Below are 24,659 nucleotides of genomic sequence, written 5' to 3'. Positions count from 1 at the left end.
TCTTCAAAGCAAACAACATCCTTGCAACAATGTGGAACCACAACAGAGAAGTAAGCCTCTTGTCCACGGTTCACCGCCCCTTGATGCACCGTACTGATTCTGTTGATTACCATAGTGAGAGCAGGCGTCGTGTTTGGAAACCTGAATGTGTCATGGACTATAATATAAACATGAGCCTCGTGGACCAGTCAGACTCCATGATATCGACGGTAGAGTGTGCCAGGACCACGATGAAGTGGTATAAAAAACTGTTCTTTCACTTGCTAGATATCACTGCTCTGAATTCCCACCACCTTCACGCCATGACCACAGGAGTTCAGGAAACCTTTGAAGGGTTTGTGAGGGAGCTCACACGAGAAATCTTTGCTAAGTATGCTGTTGAAAGGCCCCAACAGCGCCCCCGCACTGCCCATATTACCCACACTCCCCAGAGAATATCCGCCCGCCATTTCCCCACTCCTATCCCTCCCCAGCCCAACAGACCTAGGCCCCAGCGCAGGTGTCACGTGTGCAGTCATTCCCAGGTGAGACTCACGACACAGAGGAAGGACACCCGCTATGAGTGCGTGCAGTGTGACGTGGGTCTGTGTATTCATCCATGTTTTAGTGAATATCACACGTTGCTGCACTTTTAGCATGGTGTGAATGCGAAAGGACGCTGAAATTATGAGGTAAATGCGACAGACAGACGCTCTGTGAAAATATCAGTCATGTGGATCGCCAAATATTAGTATAAAGTGCCTACGGGTAGAACATAAGTGAAAACATTGGGTGTAAGTATATAAATTTGCCCTAAGTTGAAACTTACATAGAGAGGGTTGTTTGATTCGATATTCTGTCGCTCAGTGCAATAAATACGGCCCCTTATTATATATTTCTTATTATGTGACATTCTTACGGGTATAATATAAGTTCAAATTATTGTATATGATGATGTATATTCTAAGTCTAATATTCATAGCGTGTCTATAAAGATAAGATTTCCTGACGCTTAGTCGAATGAATAAGGCACGTATTAGTCAAAATAAAAGTCAGCAAGTGATAAAGTGAATAATTAGTATATAAGTGTGTGAGTGAATTAGTATATAAGTGTGTGAGTATTATGTATGACGAAACATTCCTTGCGAGGGTATTTTCAGGCGATATTATCACGCTCACTTGAATAAATAATGGCAGTAAGTATGTACAGTGCATTCTAGGGGTGTAAACGTGTGTAATGTAAGTGGGAAAATATAATTTGAGTGAATAAATAAAGTAGATGATGAAAGATGAGTGTTTGAGATCGTGGTTACTACGTGAATAGGCGCTAGCATATCGCTAAATGCCCTCGTAATGAATGATAATAATTGAAAACCTTCACAGTGGTGGAGGAAAGGTTCTATGTAAATGGGAAAATAATTGGAAAGTGATAAAACAATTTGGTATGTTGAAATACGAGTCATAGCGAGTGCGCTTACTAAGCTGATGTGCGCTAAACTTATGCTGCATGTCATCATAATGAATGAAAACATCTGAAAACACTTACAAACAGTTGTAATTGGTAAATTGTCATTGAAACAGAAGTATACAAGTAGGAAAAATGATAGGTTGACTCATACCAGAAACTTAGCATATAGCATGTTACGACTCGGACCTAACTCGCTATGCTCGTGCGATGGTACAATGCTTATTTTTCCTATATATATGTGTCTGAAATCCATTATATTGTTACTGTTATTGTTTATTAGTTCAAATTCAATAAATGTAGAGGTGTTGTGTGTTGTTTGTCCCATTATTCCTTACCATAGAAAACGTACACGCATATCCAGCCCATTACAGAATACGATACCTGCGGGGGGAAACCGCACCTGTAGAGACCACTTATAGACCGCAGAGACCACTTTCTTCATGATTTTCCATCGTTTCTCGACCTAAGCAGAAGTTTTAGAAGAAAAAAAATTTTTCCAAAAAGGCTCGGGACTGGGGGATGTCATAGGTGCGGAAAGGCTCGGGACGTGACGGGTTAAGAATCAAGCTCTTAACTACATCATAATTATCAGATTGATCCTGAGGCAAAGATGCATAAGTTACTTGAGCTTTACCGGTGAGAACACTCTGTAGGAGTACTGGCCAATACTTTTTGGGCCAATTAATACCTGTAGCTACGCTCTCAAACAACTGAAAATACTTTGTAAAATCAGATTCATTAAAAGGAGGGACAAGTTTAACATTTTTAGCCACATCAAAATCATCAGAGCTAGATGATCCAGTTCGACTTTGTTTCATGCCATACTCATGGTCTGTCTGAATCCTAGCAATTTCAATTTGTGCCTGTGCCTCCTGAATACGAGCCTGAGACTCAGCCTCCTTAGCACGAGCCTCCTGCAGGGCTAGCTGTAACTTAGCTATTTCAATCTGCGTTTGCTCATCTGGAGAAGTTACATTAAACAAGCTTTTATTAATCATGCCAACAATTTGATCTTTAGACTGATGAGAGCGAATAGCAATTCCCAATTGTTGAGCAACAAGCTTAAGTTCATTCTTTGTTCTGTTTTCTATATCACACACTGTTTACGCATTTGACAAAAAATCTTTGGCTTCATCAAGAGTAATAATAGTAGACATCATGAATAAATCACAGTCACAAAATATCAAGATATATCCTTATGATAATATCCTGAATATCCTGATAAGAGGTCGCCAAATTTATGTTACGGAACAGAGAGAGATAATGAACACTTCAAGTGTGAACACAAAAATCACTACTGTCCTGCAAAGTTCCAGGTTCAAAACAAAAGACTTAGGTAAAATTACAAGTTAAAGTTTAATGCTCAAACTAACAACTAAACATTCAGGACTCATAAGGATAATGTAATGGCAAAACAGGTTACATATATGGTTAACTGCAATAGCCTCTATTAACATGAATTTACCAAGAGCAAATTTATCTAAGTCAGCCCTGATAAATGAGAAAACCGGATAATGCTCAGTTAAAGCAAGATATATAATATTATTACAGATACAAAATATTACTAACACTGGCTGACAGTAAAAACTTTACCAGGCTTACGAATTAACGCCCTGTGGTATACAGTACAAGAAAAATGGTAATAACACTTATACTCAAATTATACAGCAGCTAGATGGCTGGAGACTTCCTGAGCACTCACAAAAATAATAATACACTATACAGGGGAGGACAGAGATGTGAACAAAATGAGGAGTAGATCTAAGTGGCAACTAATGCAGAGACTGAGCTCATTATATAGGGGGCCGGCAGAGCTTCATTCAACTTGCAAGAAGGACGCGCAAATGAAGGCACAGAGGATGAAGAGTTGACACTCCTGCTCTGAACAACAGAAAGAACGACTTACTCTACTATAAGGGGGAGAAGGGGGAGTGAGGTAGAACACGCAAGCCTGGTCACTATGGAAGCCACGAGGCGAATCGTGATCAAACATGCAGCATACTGTACGTTAGAATTATACAAAGGATGATGAAATCATAGGCTATGTAACAATAGAGAGAGAGAGAAAGAAAGACAGAGAGATGGATGGATAGATACGTGAATGGATAGATGGATGGAATAACAAATGGATAGACAGATAGGTAGATGAGTAGAAAGTATAACTCACGGAAGCACAGTGATGAAGTTACCCATATATTGGAGAGGCTTATTGAGGATCTGACGGCCATGGTTGTGGGTGGGTTGAGGCAGGTGGTCATGTTGGGGGTGTAGCTGTTGGTCCAGTGGTCGTATATACCTGCTTCTCTCACTGTTATGATCCTGGAAACACGTGATTATGAATATGTTACCATAAACTTTTCACCTTAACTTGGCCCAGATTCTCGTCCTTTTGTAGCTTTGTTCGCATAACTACTCCTTCATGACCAGCACAGTTCTAGTGATAAGCAACAATTACAATTCCGTATTCAGAATGCAGATATGGCAATTTTGGGCCAAGTTAAGGTAAAAACAGAATAGCTAACTGATAACCTATTCATCCAAATAAACTTATTAAATATTAATCTTGATAAAGCCGTATGATCTTAATCACCCCAGGAGTAACATACCAGATCAAACAGACAAAACTGATGTATGACAGCTGACCTGCGGCTGACAGCATTGATGAGGGGGCTGTCCTTGGGCCCCGCCATGGCACCCATCGCGGTTAGGAACTCCTCACGTGCTAGATAGAAGTCACACTTTCCTGTTGACACCAAGAAAAGAGTTAACTACAGGCAAAATTAGTGCTATGAATACACTATATGACCTTTCCGGTATATCTGCAGGAGATCTTACGACGTAGGAAGAAAAAATACCATAAAATAGCAGATGATAATAAATGTAATCATGGTCAACAAACACAAGCTGGACTGACGTTAAAAGTACCAAACATTTTCTCGGAATAATGCTGACTACAGTTCTTTTCTTCTGGGGTCCATTTTCTTAATCGGAAATTACAAAGGATCTCAAGTATTTTTCCAGGTCAAGGTCAACCTAAAAACTGTCTGGCGTGTCCCAAAATATAATTCAAAATAAGAAAATGCAATGGTTTTCTTCAACAGCAATTGGGTTAAGCAAGATGACCTTTTGTCCTTTGCTGAGCCATTTTTTGAAGCTTAGGTGGGTCTCTAGATCATCACCTGTCATAGATATATCATTGTAAGGGGAAATTCATGATGCACACACACACACACACACACACACACACACACACACACACACACACACACACACACACACACACACACAATCTCTCTCTCTCTCTCTAACCCACCTGTCACTGAAAAGTCCTGTGCCATCATCATCTTGGTCACGTCGTCCACGTGTATTAGGGTGTGGTCCCCCCTCCTCACTTTGACATCCAGGTTCTTCGTCACCTCAGAGGCGTCGAAGGTTTGAAATCTACCTTCCTTCTGCAGATTATTTATGTCGCGGAAAACGCCACTCTCAGCCGTCTGACAGTAGCAAAATGACTGTCTTAAAGGCTGTACTTTTAGGACCCACCTATACTAGGCTATAACTGTACATAGGTTAACGTAATATGCTCGATCATGCTTTTATTTCGTGGAAAACACCAATCTTAACCTTCTGGAAATAACGGAATGAATGTCTTAAAAGTGTTATTTATATAGCTTCTCTTCAATTACCCCAGAACCAGACATACTGTGACATAAATTCCCCAGCAGTGTTAGTTTATATTAGAAGTGGAACAATAACCCGTATACTCCATTCGGGTTGTTGGCATATTGCTTCTCATTGTCTCCTTCAGTAAGTCTGATATGAAATATGTTTAATTTTCTCTGTCTTGGCCCGCATGATCAGACAATTTACCTCGGAATATATCCGCGTCTTGCCACAATCGCAGTAGGTCCGTTGACTGGGTGAGCCAAGAAATACATCGATGCCAATGACGTTATATGCTACTCTGTTACCCTTCATGGGGTAACTACTAACCTGAATAGTGTCAGCCTGACTAGATCCCTTTTGCACTAAAAATGTAATAGGATTATCGACCACGTCCCTGAGAGACTGTATAGGCATTGGGATGTATCTGACGGCCAGGAGGGACACCAGGTTGCCTGTATAGCTACGTGTCAGCACCACAGTTGTCAGCATCCACACACCCAACAGCACACGCTCCCATACCCACCATGTCCTGACAGGGCTGACATCTGAAATAAGCACATGAATTTATTCCAAATTAAGGCATTATTTAGTTATTACTTCACTCTGATAGTTCTCTCATGTGGTATTGTGTTTCCTTACTGTCTTTGTAATCACACATTTTAAGATTATTTTTGCTGCATATACATTATGCATTAAAAAATCTTTTTTGCTCTCATGTACCCTCCGTACATAACGACAACATTCCTTAGAGTGCTGGGGTTTGTCATGAATGGTAAATAAAGAACATAATAAAAATTGGCAATATTTGTATGTATATTCATTGTGATGTATTCAACCGTTAACCATCGGCATCAGACAAACCAACGTGATATGTCATTATTATTTAAGCAAATGATATCTCATATTCGGAAGTGCTATCGGAATTTTTTTCTTTTGGATGTTTTACTACAAATTTTATCACAAGTTTTGTCCCGCTACACTGCTGATTAGTAACCAGTAATCAGGGCTGGCTTGCAACTCAGTAAGGATCTTTACAGCAGAACGAGAAATTTCTTTGTAATTTAGATCTTAGGACTCCATACAGTGTGAATAACAGCTCCCAATATTACCTACGGAGCCATACCGAGAGTGTTTTCATGAGGGATTTCTCTTACTCTCAGTAATTTAATTCGGTTATGGATTTTTTTTTTTTAATAATTCACAACTGCATACATATGTGATTATTATAGGTATTCATGATATCTACTATTATCCCTGAAACCACATGATATCAAAACAAAACAAAAAGCTGGGAATGAGATGTTATAATTAAGACACGGAAGTAGAAAACCCTGATGCAACAGTGCAAGTAATGAGATATTGTTGTTAAAACTTTGTTGGAAGAGACCGAGCGAATGCATTTAGATGCCTTGATCAACAGTTCAATATATCTGTATGAACACATATGGTTGTAGGATGGCAATTCTACCCTAAAACTGACGACTTCCACCATAACTTATAGGAGAAGCTGGAGGTCTTACCTTGTTGTAACAGCACTCGAACGCAGGTGGATGCCTTCACCATTCGCCCTGTACAATGACAAGGCTGAGTTTGTAGACAGGAGGGAAATATTGTCATTACTGCAAGGACCCCCAACAAAATAGTAAGAAGCGCTGACCATACACGAGGACCCAGGGGTTGTAGGAAGCTCCAGGGGTTCACCTCAGGCTTGCCACGACCCACGATCATCCTGTTGTTCATGATGTCGACGGGGAAGGTGAAGTCCACTACCTTGGCTCTCGCGGCAGTGATGGTAAAGAGGCCAAGGCTGATGTCCACTTCCTGAAATAAAGAGTTAATTAGTATCTGAAGTGCAATCCTGTCAGGTACCTTCAAATCAAACATATCTTCTTATCTACATTATATAAAATCAATCTCCGATGACTTTGTGTCCCATTTCTGTCTGGTCGTTTTATCTTTCCATCTATCCACCTTTCAGTCTGTGTATGCAAATCTAATACAAGTTTAGTCAAAATGATCTTCAATGATTTTATTAAATGGCAAAATGTAAGGGAAATAAAGTGATTTAATCCACATCTGATACACAATCATGCAAGGCCGTAAATGGACCTACTTCCCGCACAGACATTCCAGTCATGCCAGTCCAGGACCCGTCAGGCTGTTCCACGCCCCACGCTCTGTCAGCTGGAGTCACATAGTCGTATCTGCAAAGTTAGTGACAGGGAACGATTCCAGCACCACATCCACATTAATATCATATATATATATATATATATATATATATATATATATATATATATATATATGTATATATATGTGTGTGTGTGTGTAACAATGACGAGTGTGTGTGTGTGTGTGTGTGTGTGTGTGTGTGTGTGTGTGTGTGTGTGTGTGTGTCCGCCTGCATGCTAATGTTAGACAGTAAGGACACTGATTAGCAAGTCATTATTTTGAGTTTGACACCAGTATACTTACACAATAGCCTCCTAGGCAATAGGTAGAGGCGCTCACCATTCACACACATGATAAAATCATAGAAGTGAACACCAAGAAGGTCAATCAATATGGTAAATGTGTGCCCAGATACCCGGGGTCGACACATCTGCTTGGAATATGTACAAAACATTGATTTGATCAAGTTTGCATGCATGTTAGAAGCACCGTTGTCATCGACACGTTCATGACATCGTTTGGAAGCATGTTGGTAACACTGGCGTGGACGTTTCCTGCACTGGGCATGAATGTACCTAGCTAGATAGTTCACTAAACACCACATACGGTGAGTGGAGATTACCTCAACATTATGAAGTGGGCCAGGTACCACATGTTGTGATGAATAGAACTTTATCAAGAATATTGTGTTTTCTGAGATCTGACAGACTCAGAATACAAACACGAGATTAAGAAACTAGACACATGGAACGACATCAATGACACACTGTTGGTGGATCGTGCTGATGTTATAAAGAAGATCGATATTTTGATCAGAACGTTCCTGTGAAAGAGTAAATAACAGATTATCATGGCTGGATTTACTGGACGTATAGGGGCTTATTGTATCCTTCAATACCCAGAGCTTCCTGCTGAACAAAAATATACCACGCACTACATTGGATGCTGAAATTCCATTAAAAAAAAAAAACATCCTGAATAAACCACTCTCTTTTACCTATGCAACACAAATCCAGTATCGTCAGGTATCATATCACTGATTACACTATGTCTGCTCACTTCTACCACTTCATGATGGGCATACTTAATATTCGCCTAGACATTTTGCTTGAAGTCTACAAATCACCACTGAGGCAGCTGGAGCAAGCAACAGAATTTCTCCTTCCGATATTGTGGAAGCACTGCTACAGACATGTATCTGTGTGGGCTGCATGTCAGCTTCGAACATGCTGAAACTGTTGCCACGAAATTTGTCATGAAACATTGCTATGGAGATGTTTACAGCATATTCGGCATCAAGATTAAAAAATGTTGATCAATGTTTGTTTCTGTGTTTCGATGAATTTAGGTGGCGCGGGTGTCCAAGCACGAAAACGATGTAAGGAAGCTGAAAAAACGAAGAAACTGATAAAGGATCAAATTAGATGAAGGAAGTATGTGAGAACAAACACTTGCCAAAGGTGTGGCATCATATTCTCAATTTGGTTGTCATGGGAAGGCTTATTTCATAGGCGTATCTGAAACTCGTTTACAAAGAAACATTCAAAAATACATGTGTATTTTTTAATTCATAGGTTTGAAAATGTCAATATTGGTGTTCTTCATTTCACTGCCAAATTTATGTGATAGTTCTACTTTTGTGATTTCTCTTTAATAGTTTCTGAATACTATTTCGCCTCAACTCTTTGGAGCGAATTACGGACAGAATGATAATGATCATGATGATGATTTTTTTTACCTGATTCCACGTCAACATTTAAATGAAGACACATGTGAATGCAAAGTGAAAGACATTAAATTTATTGTTGAAGTTGAAGGTTTCTAAAATAGTTCGACCTGCTGATATGTGGGTGTTTTCATGTGCATCCATCTATAATATTTACGTATTTCTATAGGAAAGAAACAATGGATTAATGCCATTTTTTAAACACACACACATACACACACACACACACACACACACACACACACACACACACACACACACACACACACACTGATTGCAGTAGAGATCGACACATCTGAAGGTAAAGTAATTGTAGTCACTTTGTACATGCCACCCAAATCAAACACATGGGAAAGAGACGAATATGAGGACCTGGCAGAGAGTACAATTCAGAGTATAAGATCATTACTACATAAAATGGAAAAGAAATCGGAAAGAATTATACTAAATGGGGACTTCAATACAAATATAAATTGGAATACTCTAGGTATAAATAGCCAAGAAAGCTGTTGGGTCCAAAAGCTCCTGGATCTCGTACAAGAGTTTTTCTTAACGCAACATGTGAGGGAAACCACAAGAAAAAGAGGACTTGATGTACCTTCAGTGCTAGATCTAATATTTACTAGGCAAGAAAATGATATTGACAGTTTAATATATCACCCTCCACTCAGCAAAAGCGATCATGCAGTACTAAATTATAACTTCAGGATAGCAAATGACATAGTAAACAGCAATGACAGTTACAAAAAGAGCCTAAACTATAAAAAGGGAATTTATCAAGACCTAAAGAAGTATTTCTTAGAAGTTGATTGGGAAAATGAGCTTAGAGAACAAGATTTATATGCTGTATATAAAAAATTTTGTGAATTTTATGAAATAGGAGTCCAGAAGTACATCCCACAGCACAAAGAAACAGGTAAGAAAATACAGAAATGGTTCAATACAGAATGTAAAAAATCAAAAGAAAGAAGAGATTTGTTGTGGAATAGATACAGAAGACACAATAGTGAAAGGGCGTATAATAATTACAAACAGGCAAGAAACGACTATACAAGAATAAGGAGGGAAGCCCAAAAACAGTTTGAGGAGGATATAATAAATAAAAGTAGTGATCAACCAAAGCTGTTTTACAGCTATATCAGAAGCAAAACCAAAATGAAAGATATAATACAATCCATTACAGACGAGGGGATCACTTATACACAAGAGAAAGATATTTGTGAAACACTAAATAAGAATTTCCAATTAGTTTTTACAGAAGAAAAAAATTTTGAGAGGGACTATGTGGAACGCGCATGTCAACACATACTACGAGATATACAAATAGCAGAAAAAGTAATACAGGAGAAGTTAAGTAGCTTAGACAGAGGAAAAGCAAGTGGTCCTGATGAAATTTCATGTTGGGTATTACAAGAATGTGCAAAGAAGTTAAGTAAACCATTATTTTTAATTTTCAAGAAATCCTTGAGTCAAGGTAAACTACCTGATATTTGGAAAAAAGCAAATATTGTCCCCTTATTCAAGAAAGGAAATAGACAAAATCCACTCAGCTACCGACCAGTATCACTGATCAGTGTTGTAAGCAAGGTATTAGAAAAACTTATAAGAAAAGTTTGGGTAAATCATCTAGAAGAAAGACAGTTTGGTTTCAGAAAAGGAAAATCATGTGTTACTAATCTGTTGAGCTACTATGACGGAGTAACAAACACAATACAGGAAAAGGAAGGATGGGTGGACAGTATCTATTTAGATTTCAAGAAAGCTTTTGACACAGTACCACACCAAAGACTTTTATGGAAACTGTACCATCAAGGAGGAATTCGAGGCAAACTGTTTTGTTGGATGCAAGACTTTCTCATAAAAAGAGAAATGAGGACAGTACTAAGAGGAAACTACTCATCATGGAAAGAAGTGACTAGTGGAGTACCACAGGGTTCAGTGCTGGCACCAATCATGTTTTTAGTGTATATAAATGATATAAACAGTAAAACTGGAAATGAGAGCTATCTGAATATGTTTGCAGATGCTGCAAAAATACAAAGGAGAATTACTAACACAGACTCTTGTAAAGAGCTACAAGAAGAATTAAATAAACTTCATGAATGCAGTAGTACATGGGAAATGGAATTCAGTGTGGACAAGTGTCATGTGATCAAGTTTGGTAAAAGTGGAAAAAGACCTGATTGGGATTATAAGTTAGGAAATGAAACCCTATACACATCAGAAAGAGAGAAAGACCTAGGTGTGATTATCAATAACAGACTTTCTCTGGCTGACCACATCAGCGAGAAGGTACGGAACATGTATACACTGCTTGCAAATATGAGAATAGCATTCACATACATAAATGAAGACATGCCAAGAAGGATAATAACATCATTCATTAGACCAACCCTGGAATATGCAACAGTAGTCTGGAGTCCTCATCTCATAAAAGCATATAGACAAGATTGAAAAAGTTCAAAGGGCCGCTACAAGATGGATACCAAGCTTAAGGGACCTAAGCTACGAAGAAAGACTAAATAAACTGAATCAACCAACACTACAGGAGAGAAGGAAAAGAGGTGACATGATAATGCTATACAAGTGCATATCAGGAAAGGAGAAAATAGACATAAATGATTACTTAACATATGGAGAAGCATCAGCAAGAGGACACTGCAAAAAACTGCATAAGAAGAGAGGTGATAAAGACGTAAGGAAATTCAGTTTCCCAAACAGAGCAATTGATCAATGGAATGCACTACCGAATGAAATAGTGTGTGCCAAAATAATTCACAAATTTAAGGATATGTACGATAAATATGGTTTAAGAAACGGGACAGTACGAGCTTGACTCATTCCTGTAAAGATACAAGTATGTAAGAACAATTAGGTAAGGTAAGAATACCGTGCACGGATGTTTCGGCGACAGACGATTGGGGCACGGACGTTTGAGGCATGGGGCACCACCCCACGACGTTTGGGGTTGGTTAGGTAAGGTTAGGTAAGGTTCACAACACTTCACACTTCAAAACATCCTAGGTTGGTGGCCTATGGCCCAAGTGTCCGTGGCCGAAAAGTCCTACATTCCTCACACACACAGTCTTTCGCTTACGCCCACACTCACGCTCATACACTCAAACACACAGCACAGTCAGAGTCACCGTCACCGTCACACTCACAGTCGCTCACACACACTTGATTGCATGTCTGATCTCCTACGTGAAGTTCATAGCCTCTGACACAGTTTCGAGCAGTGTGGCTACGGGGCTCAAGATGACGACCCGCCTCCCCCCAGGCGCGTCAGGGTCGTGGACCACCTTTGTTTTGAACACCGAATTTGGAACATGAGCCACCAGCAGACGCGGGCCCATTGCCAATCTGAAGGGGAAAACTTAGTTTATGGCTCTGCTGTACAAGGGACATTAAGGAAAAGGATCAATATTTGTCATGTCCAACCAAATGTTTCCAAGTCCTTATCTACCTTTAAAATATTGTCACCAGTTTGATATATATGCTTCAGATATATGGCTATCTGTTACAAGAGTTATTATGGTAGTCTGTGTTTAATATCATTATTTTCCCCTTAGAACCCCTTACCAGTTTCTCACATATAATCTGAACTAATCGGCTCCGGCTGCACAAATAATTTCCTTATATTATTATACACAAGAGTTCTCTCCTATTCCACCTTTTCCACCACTTTGCCTTCAAGCCTGTCAAACGCAGTACCAAGACATCTCAAAGGTCTTAATGAAGAAAAACTCTGCTAAGCTGAAAGAATACGTCTTTAGTGACAAGAGTGTGTATAATGGTTATTCCTTAATGATTTTAAGTTTATCTGAATAAACTTCGACAATTCGGTAAAGCACGTTCACACTGATGACGTCTATTTGTATTTTATGACTGTCATCTCCAGGAGGCTCAAAGCACAGAGCGGGTGAAGGATTTTACCGTCTTTCGTTCGTGCTTGGAGATTATGCCTGTGGTATACGAGACGGAACGTTCTTCTTTGTGGAGGCACCCAAAATCCTTAGTCAGATTAAATTTTAATGTTTAATGGTTTTAGTGTCTTACTTTTACCCTTTATCTTATTGTATTATCGAGTTTTGTTCTTTATATTGTCGCCTTTTTCACAGTTATCCGCTACACAAGACCCTGGTGGTATTGCCACCAGTTTTTATTTTAAGTTATTCACTTACTCATTTCGATGCATTTTTATCTTGTTTAGGAGAAATTTGCTGAGTTCCTCGTAGAAGGGACAGTTATAGCTTTCTTACTGGCCTCTTTACACCAAAGTGCAACCCCTAAGCTGAATAAATTTGCCTGAAGGTATAAAAAATAAAGACATCAGTGTATTGAAAAGGTAAATTTGTTACTGAAATCAGTTTTCTTCTCTAATTTAGGTAAAAGCCTAGTAATGAAGAGAACGCAGTCAGTACGCTTACCTGTAAAACTTGTCGGGAAAAAGTGGGAGGAGGAAGGTGGGAGCCAGACCACGTGAGGGAGTCCACCAGGCAACCGTCTGTGGCTGTGAGTCTCCCGAGCTGTAGGGCAACTCCACAAACACGCTGCACCTTCGAAAGTAAATACAAATACTTAATTCTTTGGCAGCAGTGAGGTTCCCTAAGCTGAACAGAACTTTGTCTTCTTAGCTGAAGGGGGGGAAGGGAGGGAATGGATAGTTATAAGAGTTGGGTGTTTAAATTAAAGGGATGGGAGCTACAGGACAAAGTAAAAGACGAAGTGGAGGTGATTTGTTTCCGTTCATCCCTTGCAAGATTGAGGTGTCTGGCCATACAGAAACAAAAGCTGCGAAAATTAATATATATTTTTTATGCTTTAGCACCAGAATGTTTGTAGTTTTTTTTTTTTTCTTGGGTGTGTATATCTTTTCCCTGGGGATATCCTCTGACACTTTCAGTTAAAGGGTGAACTGAAGACTTTATCCTTTACGCATATTGAATCTGTCTTATTATTTTCTTCCATCCCATTCAAGATGTCCACTTAGTAAACCAAGCAAACAGATATCAGAAAAGGAACATAGACAGTAATGAACAGTTTATCTGTACGATGATGTGGCATCTTTTGTTTTCTGCTCTACCAATAATTATCAGACGATATTCTTCATGTTGGGAAGTCCTCCAGTATGATATGTATCTCCTAAGCTACCGTTTGGAGGTAATGTGAGTGTACTACTATTATACGTCGTGGGATTTAAGAGGTTAATTACGGAAAGCCCAGTGGCAGTTTTCTTTATGTTAATAAGCCCTCCAATCTGATGTGTATCTCCTAAGCTACCGTCTAACGGTAATGTGGGTATACTACTATAGTACGTCAAGGGATTTAAGAGGACAATAAACTAATGTTCAGTGGCAATATTCTTCATGTTAGGAAGCCCTCCAATTTGATGTGTATCCCCCTAAACTACCGTCTGAACGTGGTGTGAATTTCTGCTATAATACGTAGTGGGATTCAAGAGGTTAACATCGAAATGCCCAGTGATGTAGTTCATAACTTCTCAGCCTAGCCTAAGAACATCTTAGTATCACTCAAAGAATAACTCACTTTGCAAAGCTCCTTCTTATACGTTTTCCATACCGTCTTAGCACCAGAGACTCCATTTAACTTTCCTCGTAGCTCTCACAGTCCACATGTTTCACAAGCATCACAATTATTAATCATGTATATTCTGATCATTGAAACGTAATGTGGTGGCTCTTCCATTGTCCTATGTATTTGCCTACTCTTGTCCCACAGAGAGTTCCATTGGCTTATACAGTTATGTGACAGAATAGTTAAACACACAAAATATGTCCTTTCCCCTAGTAAAAAGTCGCTATTTTCTCTATGTTCACAGTTAAGTGAATTAAAGAAATATAAGAATCAAGTTCAGTCTTTTCATTTCTTGACACAGGTTGTGATGTTTGGTGCATTCGTTTACACGATTTGTCACTTGTGTCTTAAGACACGAGGTACATGGCCACTACGTGTGCTTAATTTTTGTTGTTTGTGTGCTCCACCCTGTTTCACCAACACCGTCATCCTAGCTCGGCATCCATAATCTTCTGCACTTATGCCACTTTTTACCACCCACGTTGCAAAGTGAACTGAGTGGTAATGTTTTCACTTGTGAGGTTGACTGACTGCCATTGTGTGCGGAAAAACAAGATATTTCATGAACAACTTCAGCAATGAACATGAAACATTCAGGGCATCAAGATATGGCCAAATCTTAGACGATATCGAAAATGGGCAATCGGGGTCAAGGTCAGGGTCACCATAAAAGGTTGGCAAATGTCAAATAGTTGACCTTTGGTAACCTTCACCTCGACCCAGAGTGCTCATTTTTCAACTCGTCCAAGATTTTGGCCATATATTAATACCCTGAAAGTTTCATGTAGACAACTCTAGCCGTTCGTAAGATATTTATCCACACAGAAAGCCAGCCATCCATGCTCACAAATGAAATGAGTACATTACCACTCCGTTTGCTTTCCACCCGCATTGCGAAGGGAGCAGAGTGGTGATGTTTTGAGTTGTGAGGTTGGCTGGCTTCTTTTGTTTGTGTGATTTCCATCTTGAATTTCAGTCAAATCAGAAATACATGTCCAAACCTATGTGCCGAAGAAAAACTTTCCGGCTGCGAGGATGTTGAGATCCCATCTTCACTATTCAAACACCACTCTTAACATCGATGGTGTAAAAGAAAACTTAGATTTAACATTCCCAACATTAGTCTCTATCTTCATATCATTCTCTTCTGCGAATACTCGTGCCACTCTAACCACCACCACCACAATCATGCTATATCACCCACACCTTTCCATCCAACTCACCCTTTTTTCAACCCTAATCATTAACCTGCGTTTTACTGGATAACTACAGCACACAACTTCACATAATAGCCAATAAATAATATGTATTTAATTGTGCTTGTGAACCGAGGTGGTAACACGGGTAGAACGCTTATCAAGTCATATATAAAGCTTTCTTCTACAATATTCATTCATTTCTGAGCCTTCTGCAATTAATGATCAGCAATTTGAGAACCATGCTTAAGTATTACACGCAAAATAGTATGTACGACAAAAGACTTACTTCGGAGAGGGTTCATGGTTTATAATGATAAGCATGGAGTTGGTCTTTGCCAGGGTGCTGCGCAAATGTAGGAGGCACTTGAGAGGAAGGCGGGTGAGGACAAGGAACCTCGTCGACCACACCTGGAGGTGACCCTTGAAAGACCACTCAGCAAAGACGGCAAGGAAGGCTGGGTCGTCACTCACCACCACCACCGTTATGGATCTTGAGCTTTTCTTTATCTGCAAAAGGATAACATATTCATATGCACGTGTGTGTACAGATATATATTTACTCACACTCGCAGAGAGAGAGAGAGAGAAAGAGAGAGCATTTTTTGTTTAATACAAGAGTGAGTCTATTAATGTATGAATACTGACGTCAAAGTCCAGTTATGCAGAAAAAATGTCAATAATCAATATTGTGCATACATTCCCGAATCATGATCCAGCCCAAACAGTTGTGTAAAATGGGAAACATCTGAAAGAATAACACAAGGAAATAAAAAAACAGAATAATTTCAAGGACCTTTGGAATGTATGATGTGATGGTGTTGCAGTAATATAATCTGACAAGTGGTGAAGGGATGGCTGGGCAGCTGTCGCCTACACAAAACCAGGTATGAGTATCCATGGACAGAGTAAACTCTCGGAAGGAGAAGGTTGTATATGAGTCAGGAACTGAGAAGAAATACCAGCTATCAATGACAGTTTTAAGCCTCAGATCATATATATGGTCCTTATAATTATATCTACACTTGTTGATGACACTTTTAACTTGAAGTGACTTAATGAGAACAGGGCCTCTGACAGTTTGTGATCGACGACGTAAATAGAATTCGGATGGTTAGGCATTAATGTAAAGGGCAGCTTTCATGTGCCTAAAGAAATGCCATTGGACTCTTGCTCAAAAACTAAAAAAAAATGTAAATAAATAGTTGTACTTTAAGAATAAACTTGCACAGTGGTGACCTAGCTGTAAGTACAGTATGACACTGAAATCTAGCCTTAATTGTAGTTTAGAACAAATATATACATTTGTATATCAGAAGGAGTATGTATAGTTGTGAGTAAAAGATGGAAGAGGAGCATTAGAGAGTATGGATCAGTTAGGTCAAGGATTGTGTGGGTAAGATTGAAAGTTGGAATACAAATGTGGGCGATTGTGTGCGTGTATGCGCCAACGCAAGATCGTGCAAACAGAGTGAGAGAAGAGTTCTGGACAAATGTGGAACTGTGCATGGAAAAGTTTGGAAGGAATGAGAGAGTGTTTTTGATTGGTGATATGAATGGTAAAGTAGGGAACGTGAAGGTGGATGGAATAGTTGGTGAGTGGGATGTGCCTGCTGAGAGAGATGAGAATGGCAGTGCATTAGTGGACATTTGTGCTGGGAGGGGTTGGTGATAGCCAATACCCTCTTCAGGCACAAAATGATCCACAGGTATACATGGCGGTTGATGAGAAGGGTGGGTGGTGAGCTGAATGAAAGGAAGGCAATGATTAATTATGTGTGTGTGGATGAAAGGATGCGAAAATGTGTAATGAATGAAAAGAGCTTATAGAGGTTGGGGGAGTGGACTTTCTGACCACTGCTTGGTGGTGGCCAGAATCAAGGTCCAATTAGGATGGAGAAATAGAAGAAGGGAAGGAGGGGAAGAAGAAGCATTTGTAAGGAGAGTGGAAAGGTTACAAGAGGATGAGAAAAAGGCAGAGTATAAGAGAGAAGTGGAGGAACGATTGGGCAAATATGAATTAGAGCAAATGGAGGACGTGGAAGGTGTGTGCAGGATATTTACAGAAGAAATATGTGCAGCATGTGATATGGTGTGTGGGATGAAGAGAAGACGGAGGGATGTGCAAGGAACAGCGGGGTGGAATGAAGAGGTGAGACAGGCTGTGGCACAAAAGAAGAAAGCATACAATGAATGGATGAGAAATAGGGGCGTGAAGGAAGTTGAGAGGCGGAAGAGAGAGTTATATGTAGAAAGAAAGAGAGAGGTAAAAGGATTGGTAAGAGCGAGTAAGAAGAGAGCAGATGCGGAATATGGAAGGAACTTGAGTGTAAAGTGGAGGGACTGTAGGAAAATGTTCTGGGAAGAGATGAAAAGAGTATGAAAGGGTGCAAGTGAAGTTAGCAGGGGAGTGAAAGATAAAAATGGTATATTACTAGTGGAGAAGGGAGAAAAAGTGAGCAGATGGTGAGAACACTTTAAGGAATTGTTGAACATAGAGGATGGAAGTAATGCGATTATAAGTGGCTGGGGAATGGCTCAGAGAAGGAGGGAGGTGAGAAGACAGGAAGAAATCAATAGGATAGAAGTTGTGGAAGCAATGAATAAAGTTAAATTGGAGAAAGCCTCAGGAATTGATGGAGTGTGTGGTGAAATGCTAAAGTATGGGGGAGAGATAGTAGTAGAATGGATGTGGAAAATGTGTAGATTGGCCTGGGAGGAAGGTAGAGTCCAGGAGGATTGGAAGTCAGGTATAATTATTCCCCTGTACAAAGGAAAAGGGGAAAAAGAAGTGTGTGGTAATCACAGGGGCATCTGTCTTCTTAGTATAATAGGAAAAGTGTATGGTAGGATACTTATTGACAGAGTTAGAGAAAGAACAGAGCAATTAGTTGGTGAAGAACAGGGAGGCTTTAGGAAGGGAAGAGGTTGTGTAGATCAAATATTCATTCTTAGATCTTTAGTAGAAAAGTTTCTAGAGAAGGGAAAGAAGTTGTATGTGGCTTTCATGGATTTGAAGAAAACATATAACAGAGTGGATAGACAAGGATTGTGGAAAGTATTAAGAATATATGGAGTAGATGAGAAGTTGTTGATTGCTGTGAGGAGTATGTATGATGGTGCTAAGGCTGGAGTGTGTGTGGATGGTGATCTGAGTGAATTTATCTCTTTGAAGGTTGGGTTGAAACAGGGATGTGTCATGTCTCTATGGTTGTTCAGTCTGTACATGGATGGGGTAATAAAAAAGAGATACAGGGTAGTGTAGTGGATGTTGGAGTGGCCCTGGTGAGAGAGGGTCGTGTTTCGAAACTTCCTGTACTGTTGTTTGCAGATGATACAGTGTTGTTGAGTGAAGACCAAGGAGAGCCGCAAGGCTTGGTGGATGAGTTTGGGAGAGTGTGTAAGAAACGGAATCTAAAGGTGAATGTAGGGAAGAGTAAAGTGATGGTCTTTGAGAGAGGTGAAGTCAGTGAATGTACAGCGAGGTTGGATGGTGAGAAATTGGAAAATGTGAGTACGTTTAAGTCCTTCGGTAGTGTGATGAGTAAGGATGAAGGTTTGGAGGATGAAGCGCTTGAAAGGGTACAACAGGGAAGAAAGGATGCTGGTTCCTTGAAAGCAGTGATAAGAAGCAGGGAAGTTAGCGTGGAAGTGAAAAAGTTACTACATTACAGTATTGTGATACCAACTCTAACGTATGGAAGTGAAGCTTGGACGTTGCTGGAAGGACACAAGTCATGAGTGATAGCAGTGGAAATGAGTTATTTAAGAGAAGCCTGTGGAGTCACATGGAGAGACAGGCTGACAAATGAGGATATAAAGGAGTGTTGTGGTGTGGATGTGGATGTGATAGGAAGCGTTAGGAGGAATACACTGAGGTGGTTTGGTCATGTTTAGAGGATGGAGGGTGAAAGACTGATGAAGAGAGTGTATATGAGTGAGGTGGAGGGGGGAAGAGGGAGGGGGAGGCCGAGGATGAGATGGATGGATGGGGTGGAGAGGTATATGAGAAAGAGGGGTGTGAGTTGGGAGCGAGGCAGTGAAATGGCGGGGGACAGGGCGACGTGGAGGCGATTTTTTTTTGGCCACCCTGACCAGGATTGAGGCGTCTGGCAATAGATAGATAGATAGAAAGATAGTATATCAGAGACAAACTACAATTAGTTGCCGGACAGATACAGTATACGATGCCATTACGACGGATATGGCAAGTTAGTTTTATGTCTGTTCTTAGGCTATTCCCAGTTCGTTCACTCGTTCATTTATTAAGGCTCGAACACGCTTGCATGCGTCAGCCTTTGTCACCTAATGGCGGCTTTCCATGTTACTCGATCTCTAGCAGTCATTCCCAGTTAAAGTTAATAGCAGAAAGTTAACCCACGGCCTGGCTTATTTACCCGTAAGTACATATCTGAGTTTTCGGGGATGCACTCTTAAAATTATTTGTCATCATCCACTGCTGTCCCAGGGAGACACTGTGGCTGTGACAAAGGCAACTGTTATGTGGAGACTGGAGTCTTGATGAGGTTTGCCAGCGAGTGCTGTAATATACTATTAACTTTGGGGGTGAGGAGTCTCGCTGGTCAGTCATGGCAATGGGGAGTGCAGTGGGGTTTTTGACTCTGCTTTATTCCCCTCATGAGGCACCATGTTGTCAGTGCCATTGAAGTCAGTGGGTCTGAAGGGACTTTGTTTGATGTTACCAGCAACTCTGTCTAACAACTCTTTCAGGAAGTGTGTTAGTGTACTGAATGATGTCTTGTGGTGGTGATTTTCAGAGACCTTAGTTAAACATATCCATGCGGTTAACTTAGAAAGTCGTCTGGTCTCTGCCAAAGTGCTATTCAAAGAGCAGAAGCAGGGAAGCCTCTGAGAATGGCCCATAGGTCTGTTAACTGTCGCTCCTGTTTCTTCTTACGGTACTTTTGCCCCCCCCCCTCCTTCCACCGTCGTGGACTCCCGTCTCACAGATATCGGTATTGCGTTGTGCAAGTGAACCTTGATGACAGTGTAACATTAATAGAAAGTTCTGTGTGTCGGTTTATCATTGTTTCGATTTTTTTCCTTCATTGTCATTTGTGAAGTCCCATATCTAATTCCAAATTTGTAGTGAGATTTGATTACCTTACTGATGACGGAAGAGTAACCCACCTTCCACAGCAGTAAACTCTGAACAATAACTTACAAAGCCCGCCTGGCCAACCACTCGGGAGAGCTGTGCGTGCGTCACGTTCACGTCCTGACCACTTGCCACCACTTTGAGCACACCCACACCCCATGGCACTGACACCTCACTTACACCATCGAACTGTAAATTGTTAGAACACAGAAATTTCTCATCCTCCACTTCAAATCATAATGGATTGCTAATTCGTATTCAAACATTAAGGTACAGGAGATCATTATCGAATGCACCTACCATATAAAATGATAATTCTTACCGAGTAATTCTCTGTAATAAACACAGTGGAATAATCCCGTTCTTTTGCAGCTCCAAGTATCGCATTCAGAACTTCGATTACTAGTCCTTGTTTCTCAGTCGCATCTGGATATGGTTAACAAGAATTACAGACGTGGTACTGGAAGGCATAAGAATCTAGTGATAGAAAAAAAAGGAATGAAAATAAAAGCAATTATTTACGTTAGGCTACTGCAAATAGTGCACATTTGGTAAACAGTGTTACACAAAAAACCACGAACATCAGTTCAGTGTTCAGAGACAACCCAAAGCATAATAATTTTAGACGGTTTTTGTAATTGGTGAGTGAGGTGTGCCTGCAGAGATGGATGAGAATGGCAGTGCTTTAGTGGACATTTGTGTCGGGAGGGGGTTGGTGATAGCCAATACCCTCTTCGGGCACAAAATGATTTATAGGTATGCTCGTACGTGGCGAGTGATGAGAAGGGTGGGTTGTGAAGCGAATGAACGGGAGGCAATGATTGATTATGAGTGTATGGATGATAGGATGAGAAGGTCTGTAATGGATGTAAGAGCATATAGAGGATAGGGGAGTGGACTTTCTGACCACCACTTAGTGGTGGTGAGAATCAAGGTCCAAATGAAATGGAGGAATGGAAGACGGGAAGGACAAGAGGAGGTAGTTCATACAAGGAGGGTGGAAAGGTTACAAGAGGATCGAAAAAGGCAGAATATAAGAGAGAAGTGGAGGAGCGATTGGATAAATATGGACTGGAGCAGATGCAGGACGTGGAAGATGTGTGCAAGATATTCACAGAAGAAATCTGTGGAGCATGTGTGGTGGTGTGTGGGGTGAAGAGAAGACGAAAGGTGGTGCAGAGAACAGCATGGTGGAATGAATAGGTGAGACAGGCTGTGGCACAAAAGAAGAATGCATATAGTGAGTGGATGAGAAACAGAGGTGTGGAAGAAGTTGAGACACGGAAGAGAGAGTTATAGAGAGAGAGGAAGAAAGAGGTGACAAGATTAGTAAAAGAGAGTAAGAAGAGAATGGATGAGAATTTTGAAAGGAATTTGAGTGTAAAGTGGAGGGAATGTAAGAAAATGTTCTGGAAAGAGGTAAAGAGACTTAGGCAAGGTGTCTCAGAAGGTAGGCGGGGAGTGAAAGATAAGAATGGTAGATTACTAGTGGAGAAGGGAGAAAAAGTGGGCAGATGGAAAGAACGGTTTAAGGAATTGCTGAACATATATAATGAAAGTAATGCAAGAATAAGTGGCGGGGAATGGCTGGGAGACGGACTGATGTGAGAGAAGCCAAAGAAATCAGTAGGATGGAAGTTGTGGACGCAATGAAGAAAGTCAAAATGGGGAAAGCCCCAGGAATTGGTGTGTGGTGAAATGCTGAAGCATGGGGGAGAGATAGTAGAAGAATGAATGTGAAAGATATGCAGATTGGTCAGGGAGGAAAGTAGAGTCTCTGAGGTTTGGAGGTCAGGTATAATTATTCCCCTGAACAAAGGAAAAGGGAAAAAAGAAGTGCTTGGTAATCATAGGGGCATTTGTTTTCTTAGTGTAAAGGGAAAAGTACAGTATATGGCAGGATACTTACTGACAGAGTTAGGGAAATAACAGAGTAATTAATTGGAGAAGACCAGGGAGCTTTTAAGAAGGGAATAGGTTATGTAGATCAGGTATTCATTCGTAGATCTTTAGAGGAAATGTTTCCAGAGAAAGGAAAGAAGTTGTATGTGGCCTTCATGGACTTGGAGAAAGCATATGGCAGGGATGATAAACAAGGATTATGGAAAGTATTAAGAATATAATTATGGAGTAGATGGGAAGTTGTTGAATGCCGTGAAGAGTATGTATGACGGTGCTAAGGCTGGAGTGCGTGTGGATGGTGAATTGAGTAAAATTTTCTATTTGAAGACTCGATTGAACAGGGATGTGTCGTGTTTCGATGGTTATTCAGTCGATATATGGAAGGGGTTATAAAACAGATATAGTACAAGGTAGGACAGTGTATGTTGGAGTGACCCTAATGAGAGAGGGCAGTGTTTGGAAACTCAATGTACTGTTGTTTCTAGATAACACTGTGTTGTTAGGTGAAGACGAAGGGGAGTTGGGAGGCTTAGTGGATGAGTTTGGGAGAGTGTGTAAGAAATGGAATCTAAAGGTGAATGTAGGGAAGAGTAAAGTTATGGTCTTCACGAGGAATGAAGTCAGTGAATGTACAGTGAGGCTGGATGAGGAGGGAATGGAAAATGTGAGTGTGTTGCAGTACTTGGGTAGTGTGATGAGTAAGGATGGAAGTTTAGAGGGTGAAGTGCTTGAAATGGTACGACAAAGAAGAAAGGTTGCTGGATCCTTGAAAACAGTGGTAAGAAAAAGGGAAGTGAGCATAGAAGTGAACAAGTTACTACATGACAGTATTGTGATAGCAACTTTACAGGATGGAAGAGAAGCTCGGACCATGATGGAGGGACAAAAGTCAAGAGTCAGAGCAGTGGAAATGAGTTATTTGATAGGAGCGTGTGCAGTCACATGGTGAGACAGACTCACAGATGAGGAAGTGAAGGATCGTTGTGGTGTGGATGTGGACGTGATATGGAGTGTGACGAGACACAAACAGAGGTAGTTTGGCCATGTGGAGAGGATGGAGAGTGAAAGATTAACGAGGACAGTGTGTGTGAGTGGGGTGGAGGGGGGATAGGGAGGGGGAGGCCAAGGATGAGATGGAAGGATGGAGTGGACAATTATATGAGAGAAAGGGGTGTGAGCTGGGAGCATGACAGTGAAATGACGGGTCACATGGCGACATTGATTGCTTGTGGCCACCCCTTACGGGATTAAAGCGTCTGGCAATAGATAGATAGATTTTGTGCTCTGCATGGATAATAAGGCACATATGCCACACACACCTTAAATTCAATGTGGTGGTCCAACATGAATCATATAAGTAGAATTAAAAGACACAGTGTAAATATAACAGCATGAACACTCTTCTTGTGCACAATAAATAACCTAGCCATTAGCGATACAGGGAGAAAATACCCGAGGAAACTTGCGTGACGAAGGCAAAACAAAAACTGAAAATAATTTCAAGCTGTCTTTATATTCAGAGAACGTTATACAATGAGCATACCTTAATTGTGTAGTTATTTTCTGGTGCATCTTTTTTTTTTCTTTAGTAAATTAAGCAGAAATAATGTGGTTCATAGTGTACAGCATTCCTTCGTTATATTATTCTGGTTAATTTTATTAAAGGACAATATCTACATTAAGATAGTGATGGCACCAGCATATAAACGATTAATTAACCTGCCTTTAAACAGATTAACTTGCCTTTAAATAACTAATACCAGCACTGTAGATGTGCGTATTATTATCTATCTTAATTTTAGGTCCTTACCTACAGTGGTATGCTCTGGAGAT

General features: G+C 40.4%; 1 protein-coding gene across 1 annotated transcript in view; it reads right to left on the bottom strand.

The window, feature by feature from the left end:
* LOC145397027 (putative glutamate receptor) overlaps positions 1–24,172 on the bottom strand; it is a 39,057-nt gene extending 14,885 nt beyond the window's left edge. The window contains exons 1-11 of the mRNA XM_080270246.1: positions 24,146–24,172; positions 20,991–21,113; positions 16,095–16,315; positions 13,442–13,570; positions 12,216–12,374; positions 7,227–7,317; positions 6,784–6,934; positions 5,441–5,658; positions 4,761–4,941; positions 4,091–4,190; positions 3,637–3,766 (exon numbers count right to left, since the gene is read on the bottom strand). Coding sequence (XP_080126372.1) covers positions 3,637–3,766; positions 4,091–4,190; positions 4,761–4,941; positions 5,441–5,658; positions 6,784–6,934; positions 7,227–7,317; positions 12,216–12,374; positions 13,442–13,570; positions 16,095–16,315; positions 20,991–21,113; positions 24,146–24,172 — 1,530 coding nt within the window. The remainder of the gene's footprint in view (positions 1–3,636; positions 3,767–4,090; positions 4,191–4,760; positions 4,942–5,440; positions 5,659–6,783; positions 6,935–7,226; positions 7,318–12,215; positions 12,375–13,441; positions 13,571–16,094; positions 16,316–20,990; positions 21,114–24,145) is intronic.
* Positions 24,173–24,659: the final 487 nt, after the last annotated feature.

The sequence above is a fragment of the Coenobita brevimanus genome, chromosome 40 (assembly GCF_032717465.1).
Source record: "Coenobita brevimanus isolate Jiangsu-jjx chromosome 40, ASM3271746v2, whole genome shotgun sequence".
Lineage (NCBI taxonomy): Eukaryota > Metazoa > Arthropoda > Malacostraca > Decapoda > Coenobitidae > Coenobita > Coenobita brevimanus.
The sequence above is the reverse complement of the archived record's forward strand: the minus strand, read 5'-3'. Positions and strand labels throughout refer to the sequence as shown.